Here is an 8,946-nt window from a genome sequence, read left to right as displayed (position 1 = left end):
CGAAGTCGGGTTCCCCGTATTAGTACCGGTTCACCCCCTCGAAGTCGGGTTCCCCGTATTAGTTCCGGTTCACCCCCTCGAAGTCGGGTTCCCCGTATTAGTACCGGTTCACCCCCTCGAAGTCGGGTTCCCCGTATTAGTACTGGTTCACCCCCTCGAAGTCGGGTTCCCCGTATTAGTACCGGTTCACCCCCTCGAAGTCGGGTTCCCCGTATTAGTACCGGTTCACCCCCTCGAAGTCGGGTTCCCCGTATTGGTACCAGTTCACCCCCTCGAAGTCGGGTTCCCCGTATTAGTACCGGTTCACCCCCTCGAAGTCGGGTTCCCCGTATTAGTACCGGTTCACCCCCTCGAAGTCGGGTTCCCCGTATTAGTACCGGTTCACCCCCTCGAAATCGGGTTCCCCGTATTAGTACCGGTTCACCCCCTCGAAGTCGGGTTCCCCGTATTAGTACCGATTCACCCCCTCGAAGTCGGGTTCCCCGTATTAGTACCGGTTCACCCCTTGAAGTCGGGTTCCCCGTATTAGTACCGGTTCACCCCCTCGAAGTCGGGTTCCCCGTATTAGTACCGGTTCACCCCCTCGAAGTCGGGTTCCCCGTATTAGTACCGGTTCACCCCCTCGAAGTCGGGTTCCCCGTATTAGTACCGGTTCACCCCCTCGAAGTCGGGTTCCCCGTATTAGTACTGGTTCACCCCCTCGAAGTCGGGTTCCCCGTATTAGTACCGGTTCACCCCCTCGAAGTCGGGTTCCCCGTATTAGTACCGGTTCACCCCCTCGAAGTCGGGTTCCCCGTATTAGTACCGGTTCACCCCCTCGAAATCGGGTTCCCCGTATTAGTACCGGTTCACCCCCTCGAAGTCGGGTTCCCCGTATTAGTACCGGTTCACCCCCTCGAAGTCGGGTTCCCCGTATTAGTACCGGTCACCCCTTGAAGTCGGGTTCCCCGTATTAGTACCGGTTCACCCCTTGAAGTCTGGTTCCCCGTATTAGTACCGGTTCACCCCCTCGAAGTCGGGTTCCCCGTATTAGTACCGGTTCACCCCCTCGAAGTCGGGTTCCCCGTATTAGTACCGGTCACCCCTTGAAGTCGGGTTCCCCGTATTAGTACCGGTTCACCCCTCGAAGTCGGGTTCCCCGTATTAGTACCGATTCGCCACGAGGGGCGGGTTTGTCCCCTCAGATCTCGGTGTCAGAAGAGCGGAGAAGAAGAGCGGGGACGGATCCGAGGGTGAGGCGACCGAGCGATCGCGATCGTCATGTCGGCTCCAAGAACCTCGGGCTAAATGAAGGCGGCACCGGCACGTCGTCCTCATGGTCACGGTGACCCGATCGACCATTGGAAGGTAAACATCGCGAGCTGAACTCAGGACTCCGAGCGACATCCGGGAACGGTTCGTGTCGTTTATTCGGAACATTTCAATATATTCCTCATTATAATGACGTCATTATCTATGATAGTCGACATTAAACATGAATATAACGTGTTGTTATCATGTCACGTGATATTTAGGCCTCGGCGACACAAACGCGCACGCGCGCACCTGTGCTTGTTGGTGAGGGGAGGAAGGGGGACCGACGGACCCTATTACATTTATAGTATTACCCTCTATATGACGGACCCTATTACATTAGTATTACCCTCGATATGTCGGACCCTATTACATTAGTATTACCCTCTATATGACGGACCCTATTACATTTATAGTATTACCCTCTATATGACGGACTCTATTACATTAGTATAATACCCTCGATATGTCGGACCCCATTACATTAGTATTACCCTCTATATGACGGACCGTATTACATTAGTATTACCCTCTATACGATGGATGTTATTACATTAGTATTACCCTCTATATGACGGACCCTATTACATTAGTATTACCCTCGATATGTCGGACCATATTACATTAGTATTACCCTCTATACGATGGACGTTATTTCATTAGTATTACCCTCTATATGACGGACTCTATTACATTAGTATTACCCTCTATACGATGGACGTTATTACATTAGTATTACCCTCTATATGACGGACCCTATTACATTAGTATTACCCTCGATATGTCGGACCATATTACAATAGTATTACCCTCTATATGACGGACCCTATTACATTAGTATTACCCTCTATATGACGGACCATATTACATTAGTATTACCCTCGATATGTCGGACCCTATTACATTCGTATTACCCTCTATATGACGGACCCTATTACATTAGTATTACCCTCTATATGACGGACCCTATTACATTAGTATTACCCTCTATATGACGGACCCCATTGCATTAGTATTACCCTCTATATGACGGACTCTATTAGTATTACATTCGTATTACCCTCGATATGACGGACCCCATTGCATTAGTATTACCCTCTATATGACGGACCCTATTAGTATTACATTAGTATTACCCTCTATATGATGGACCCCATAGCATTAGTATTACCCTCTATATGATGGACCCTATTAGTATTACATTAGTATTACCCTCTATATGATGGACCCTATTACATTAGTATTACCCTCGATATGACGGACCCTATTAGTATTACATTAGTATTACCCTCTATATGATGGACCCGATTACATTAGTATTACCCTCTATATGATGGACCCCAGGGGCGGATCCAGGATTTTTTTGACGGGGGTTGCATGAAACCATAGCGCTGGTGGGGTGGGGGGGGGGAGGGGGGGTAGGGTTAGGGGGGGCCTGGGGGTCGTCCCCCAGGAAATTTGAATAAATTGATCGTCAGAAACGGCATTTCGTGCGTTCTTGGAAGTTTCTGCAGTTCCTTGTGTTTTTCCCTGGTCCAACAGTTCAGCAGATTCGCACCGCCTGCACCCTCATCCTGGATCGAAGGGGGGGGGGGGGGGGGGGGATGCGCACCCCCTGCACTCCCCCCACCCCTGGATCCGCCCCTGGACCCTATTACATGAGTATTACCCTCCATATGACGGACCCCATTACATTAGTATTACCCTAAAGCGCGGTGCTACGCGCGCTTACTTGTACAACAAGAAGGAAGTGGACAACGCAGTAAGTTTAAGAGTCTTTATTATCAGAGCTCACTGTAGCACTGGAGCGCTCCGGGCTGCGCACCCGGTGTATATCCCGCGGCCACGCCTACCCCTCGGGCGTGGCCGCCGCCCACTTGGTGCGTGGAATGATGCCCTCACGCCAGTGAGCTTTCGTGTCCGCCACACGCGCCCCCCCAGAATTCCCGCGCACCTGGAGGGCCAGTTTGTGGGGCAACTGGATGACCCGGCCGAAGCGCCCCCTGGCGACTGGCGGGGTCCGGGGTGCAGGGATGCCTCCGGTTGCACCCGGGATGGGTGCAGGACCGGGGGGCGGCGTGCCGGCGGGCCTGGGCGGTGCCGGGGGTCCGCCCGCAGGGGGGCGGCCCCGACGCGGGGGCCGAGCCACCGGCGGTGGGTGGTCCACGTCGAGGTGGGTCGGCTTGAGGCGATCCACCGAGACGCGGTCGGGAGTGCCGCCGATTTCCAAGGTGAAATGTTTCACCCCCAGTCTCCAGCACGTGGAAAGGCCCGTCGTACGGGGGCCGCAGTGGTGTCCGGTGGGCGTCGTGCCGGACGAAGACGTACTCCGCGGTGCGAAGCTCCGGGGCGACGTGCGTAGGCAGGTGCTCGTGGTGCGCCGTCGGCACCGGGGCGAACCTCCGGGCGGTCTCCTGCAGCGCGGAGCGCTCCTGCGCCGCGGACCATGGTGCCGTGGGGTCGGGGAGGAACTTGCCCGGCACCCGCAGTGGTTGTCCGAAGACCAACTCCGCCACGGATGCGCACAGGTCGTCCTTGGGCGCCGTCCGGAGGCCCAGCAGGACCCAGGGGAGCCTGTCGACCCAGCCGCCGTTGCGGTGGGTGGCCCAGAGCGCGGCCTTCAACGAGCGGTGGAACCGCTCGCACAGGCCGTTGGCCTGGGCGTGGTAGGCCGTGGTTCGGTGCAGCTGGACCCCGAGCCCCCGCGCGACCGCCCCCCAGAGTTCCGAGGTGAACTGGGGGCCACGGTCGGACGAGATGTCCGAGGGGGCGCCGAACCGGGCGACCCAGGTGGTGATGAACGCTTGCACGATGTCCGCCGCCGTCGTCGCTGCCAAAGGCACGGCCTCCGGCCACCGGGTGGTGCGGTCCACCATGGTGAGGATGTGGGTGAAACCCCGCGAGGGGGGCAGAGGTCCCACCAGGTCCACGTGCACGTGGTCGAACCTACGTGCCGGCACCGTAAACGGGGCCAATGGGGCCTGGGTGTGCTGGTGCACCTTCGCGCGCTGGCACGCGAGGCACGTCCTGGTCCAGCCGCGGACGGCTTTCCGGAGGCCATGCCAGACAAACTTGTCGGCGACCAACCTCTGGGAGGCCTTCGTGCCTGGGTGGGACAGGCCGTGTATGGCGTCAAAAACCTGGCGCTGCCAGCCCACGGGCACGATGGGGTGAGGCCGTCCGAGGGAGACGTCGCACAAGAGGGCCGCGCCGTCGAACGGCACCTCGGTGATGCGGAGGCCCGTGACGGCGGTCCGCAAGGCCTGGACGCCGGGGTCGGCGGCCTGGTCCGCCACCATCCGGGCATAGTCGATGCCAAGGTGGACTGCGTGGGCGACGGACCGGGAAAGGCAATCCGCCACCGGGTTGTCCTTCCCCGCGACGTGCCGGATGTCCGTCGTGTACTCAGACACGGCCGAGAGGTGACGCTGCTGCCGGGCCGACCACGGCTCGGCGACCTTGCCCATCGCGAAAACCAGTGGCTTGTGGTCGACGAAGGCCGTGAACGCACGGCCCTCGAGCAGATGGCGGAAGTGCCTGACCGCCAGGTGAAGCCCGAGCAACTCGCGGTCGAAGGTACTATAGCGGTGTTTGGGCGGGCGAAGCTGCCGGCTGAAGAACGCCAACGGTTGCCAGGCACCACACACCCATTGCTCGTGCACCGCGCCCACCGCGTAGTCCGAGGCATCGGTGGTGAGGGCGATCGGTGCATCGGGCGCCGGGTGCGCGAGCATGGTGGCGTTAGCCAAGGCGAGCTTCGCGCCCGTGAACGCCGCGTCCATCTGCTCGGTCCAGGTAACGCCACCTTTTCCCGGCTTGCCCCGGAGGGCCTCGTGCAAGGGGCGCAGGAGCTGGGCGATGCGGGGCAGGAACCGATGGTAAAAGTTTACCATGCCTAGGAACTCCTGGAGCCCCTTGATCGTGCGGGGGCGCGGAAACCCCTTCACCGCCTCCACCTTGGCCGGTAGGGGGACGGCCCCGTGCCTGGTGACGCGGTGCCCCAAAAAGTCCATGTCGGCGACGCCGAACCGGCACTTGGCGGGGTTCACGATGACGCCATGCTGGCCCAGACGTTCGAAGAGCGTGCGGAGATGGTGTAGGTGCTCTTCACGGGACATGCTGGCGACGAGGACGTCGTCCAGGTACACGTAGACGAAATCCAAGTCGCGCAAGACGCTGTCCATTAGGCGCTGGAACGCCTGAGCCGCATTCTTCAAACCGAAGGGCATCCGAAGAAATTCGAAAAGTCCAAACGGCGTGATGACAGCCGTCTTCGGGATGTCCTCCGGCCTGACGGGGACCTGATGGTAGCCGCGTATGAGGTCCACCTTCGAAAAGAAGGACATGCCCGCCAACCGGGCGGAGAAGTCCTGGATGTGGGGGACGGGGTAGCGGTCGGGGGTGGTGGCGTCGTTGAGGCGCCGGTAGTCCCCGCACGGACGCTATCCCCCGCCGGGCTTTGGCACGATATGAAGCGGCGACGCCCAAGCACTCTCGGAGCGCCGCAAGATGCCGAGCCGCTCCAGCATAGCGAACTTCGCTTTAGCTACGGCGAGCTTCGTCGGCTCGAGGCGGCGTGCCCGGGCGTAGACCGGTGGCCCGGCGGTGGGGATGTGGTGTTCCACCCCGTGCTTGATGGCCCCCGCCGAGAAGGTGGGCCGCGTGAGGGCCGGGAAACCCGCGAGGAGGCGGGTGAATTCGTTCGCTGCCGGAAGCGTACAGATGAACCTGGCCGGAACGGAACCACTCAGCAAGCCGCTCGGTGAGCCGCTCGATGAGCCGCTCAACGAGGCGGGCAGCGCGCAAGCGAGCGAGCTGAACGTCTCAGCCTGGACAAGCCTTCTGTGCTTGACGTCCACCAGTAGACCATTGGCACACAGGAAGTCCGCGCCGAGCAGTGCCATAGGCACGTCGGCAGTGACGAACGACCATCGGAAAACCTGCTCTCCGAACCGCAGAGAAAGGCAGCGTTTTCCGTACGTGCGAATGGACGTATCGTTGGCAGGGGGGCCCCGGCCCACGGACTGCTTGTCGGACGTACCGGCGGGAACGACACTCACCTGCCCTCCCGTGTCGCACAGGTAACGGCACCCGGATAAGGTGTCCGTGATGAACAGTAGGCTGTTGGCACGGCCGGTGCTCAGTGCCACTACCGAGGGCCGGCCCGGGCGTTTCCCGACCTGCAGAATGAGCACGGCGGGCGACATTGCCGAGCCTCGTGGCCAAACTTGGCGTGGAAAAAACACCAGGTTTGCGGCGAAGGCGGCGGAGGCCACGGTTTTCTCCGCGGCGGTGGGCGGGGCGTTGCGGCGGACACGAAATTCGCATCAGCCTCGAGATCCACGAGGTGTTGTGCATCAGCATCAGGGTCAGCCCCGAGAGCCGCGACGGCTGCGCCAAAACTCGCCTGGGTGTCCAACGTCGCGAAGAACTTGTCGGCTTCGGCAGCGAGAGCCCGGGGTTCCGTCGTCGCAGAACCGGTCAACGCGAGGCGGACTCGTTCCGGCAGCTGGCGTCCTCTAGGAGTCGAGGATATAACGTCGGAGAGGGTGGTGTGCAAACCTCTAGGAGTCGAGGATATGTCGGAGAGAGTGGTGTGCAAACCTCTAGGAGTCGAGGATATAACGTCGGAGAGGGTGGTGTGCAAACCTCTAGGAGTCGAGGATATGTCGGAGAGGGTGGCGTGCAAACCTCTAGGAGTCGAGGATATAATGCCGGAGAGGGTGGCGTGCAAACCTCTAGGAGTCGAGGATATAATGTCGGAGAGGGTGGCATGCAAACCTCTAGGAGTCGAGGATATAATGTCGGAGAGGGTGGCGTGCAAACCTCTAGGAGTCGAGGATATGTCGGAGAGGGTGGCGTGCAAACCTCTAGGAGTCGAGGATATAATGTCGGAGAGGGTGGCGTGCAAACCTCTAGGAGTCGAGGATATGTCGGAGAGGGTGGCGTGCAAACCTCTAGGAGTCGAGGATATGTCGGAGAGGGTGGCGTGCAAACCTTTAGGAGTCGAGGATATGTCAGAGAGGGTGGCGTGCAAACCTCTAGGAGTCGAGGATATAATGTCGGAGAGGGTGGCGTGCAAACCTCTCGGAGTCGAGGATATGTCAGAGAGAGTGGCGTGCAAACCTCTAGGAGTCGAGGATATAATGTCGGAGAGGGTGGCGTGCAAACCTCTCAGTGTCGAGGATATAATGTCGGAGAGGGTGGTGTGCAAACCTCTAGGAGTCGAGGATATAACGTCGGAGAGGGTGGCGTGCAAACCTTTAGGAGTCGAGGATATGTCGGAGAGTGGCGTGCAAACCTCTAGGAGTCGAGGATATAATGTCGGAGAGGGTGGAGTGCAAACCTCTAGGAGTCGAGGATATGTCAGAGAGAGTGGCGTGCAAACCTCTAGGAGTCGAGGATATAATGGCGGAGAGGGTGGCATGCAAACCTCTCAGTGTCGAGGATATAATGTCGGAGAGGGTGGTGTGCAAACCTCTAGGAGTCGAGGATATAACGTCGGAGAGGGTGGCGTGCAAACCTCTAGGAGTCGAGGATATGTCGGAGAGGGTGGCGAGCAAACCTCTAGGAGTCGATGATATAATGTCGGAGAGGGTGTCGTGCAAACCTCTAGGAATCGATGATATAATGTCGGAGAGGGTGGCGAGCAAACCTCTAGGAGTCGATGATATAATGTCGGAGAGGGTGTCGGGCAAACCTCTAGGAATCGATGATATAATGTCGGAAAGGGTGGTGTGCAAACCTCGAGGAGTCGAGGATATAATGTAGAGGATGGCTTGCAAACCTCTAGGAGTCGAGGATATAATGTTGTAGAGGATGGCTTGCAAACCTCGAGGAGTCGAGGATATAATGTTGTAGAGGGTGGCGTGCAAACCTCTAGGAGTCGAGGATATAACGTCAGAGAGGGTGGCGTGCAAACCTCTAGGAGTTGAGGATATAACGTCGGAGAGGGTGGCGTGCAAACCTCTAGGAGTTGAGGATATAACGTCGGAGAGGGTGGCGTGCAAACCTCTAGGAGTTGAGGATATAACGTCGGAGAGGGTGGCATGCAAACCTCTAGGAGTTGAGGATATAACGTCGGAGAGGGTGGCGTGCAAACCTCGAGGAGTTGAGGATATAACGTCGGAGAGGGTGGCATGCAAACCTCTAGGAGTTGAGGATATAACGTCGGAGAGGGTGCCGTGCAAACCTCTAGGAGTTGAGGATATAACGTCGTAGAGGGTGGCATGCAAACCTCGAGGAGTCGAGGATATAATGTTGTAGAGGATGGCTTGCAAACCTCTAGGAGTCGAGGATATAATGTTGTAGAGGATGGCTTGCAAACCTCGAGGAGTCGAGGATATAATGTTGTAGAGGGTGGCGTGCAAACCTCTAGGAGTCGAGGATATAATGTTGTAGAGTATGGCGTGCAAACCTCTAGGAGTCGAGGATATAATGTCGAGTACGGCGTGCAAACCTCTAGGAGTCGAGGATATAATGTTGTAGAGTATGGCGTGCAAACCTCTAGGAGCCGAGGATATAAAGTTGTAGAGTATGGCGTGCAAACCTCTAGGAATCGAGGATATAATGTTGTAGAGGGTGGCGTGCAAGCCTCGAGGAGTCGAGGATATAAGGTTGTAGAGTATGGCGTGCAAACCTCTAGGAGTTGAT

General features: G+C 57.8%; 1 protein-coding gene across 11 annotated transcripts in view; it reads left to right on the top strand.

Annotated features, from left to right (window-relative positions):
• The first annotated feature begins 1,123 nt into the window (after window positions 1-1,123).
• The window catches only part of RIMBP2 (RIMS binding protein 2), a 716,511-nt gene continuing 708,688 nt past the window's right edge, over window positions 1,124-8,946 (top strand). For all 11 annotated transcript variants that reach the window (XM_068119472.2, XM_068119471.2, XM_068119470.2 and 8 more), the window contains exon 1: window positions 1,124-1,347. In XM_068119472.2, coding sequence (XP_067975573.2) covers window positions 1,288-1,347 — 60 coding nt within the window. In that variant the 5' untranslated portion in view covers window positions 1,124-1,287. The remainder of the gene's footprint in view (window positions 1,348-8,946) is intronic.

Source organism: Myxine glutinosa, chromosome 6, assembly GCF_964187855.1.
Source record: "Myxine glutinosa chromosome 6, kmMyxGlut1.1, whole genome shotgun sequence".
NCBI classification, from domain to species: domain Eukaryota; kingdom Metazoa; phylum Chordata; class Myxini; order Myxiniformes; family Myxinidae; genus Myxine; species Myxine glutinosa.
The sequence above is the reverse complement of the archived record's forward strand: the minus strand, read 5'-3'. Positions and strand labels throughout refer to the sequence as shown.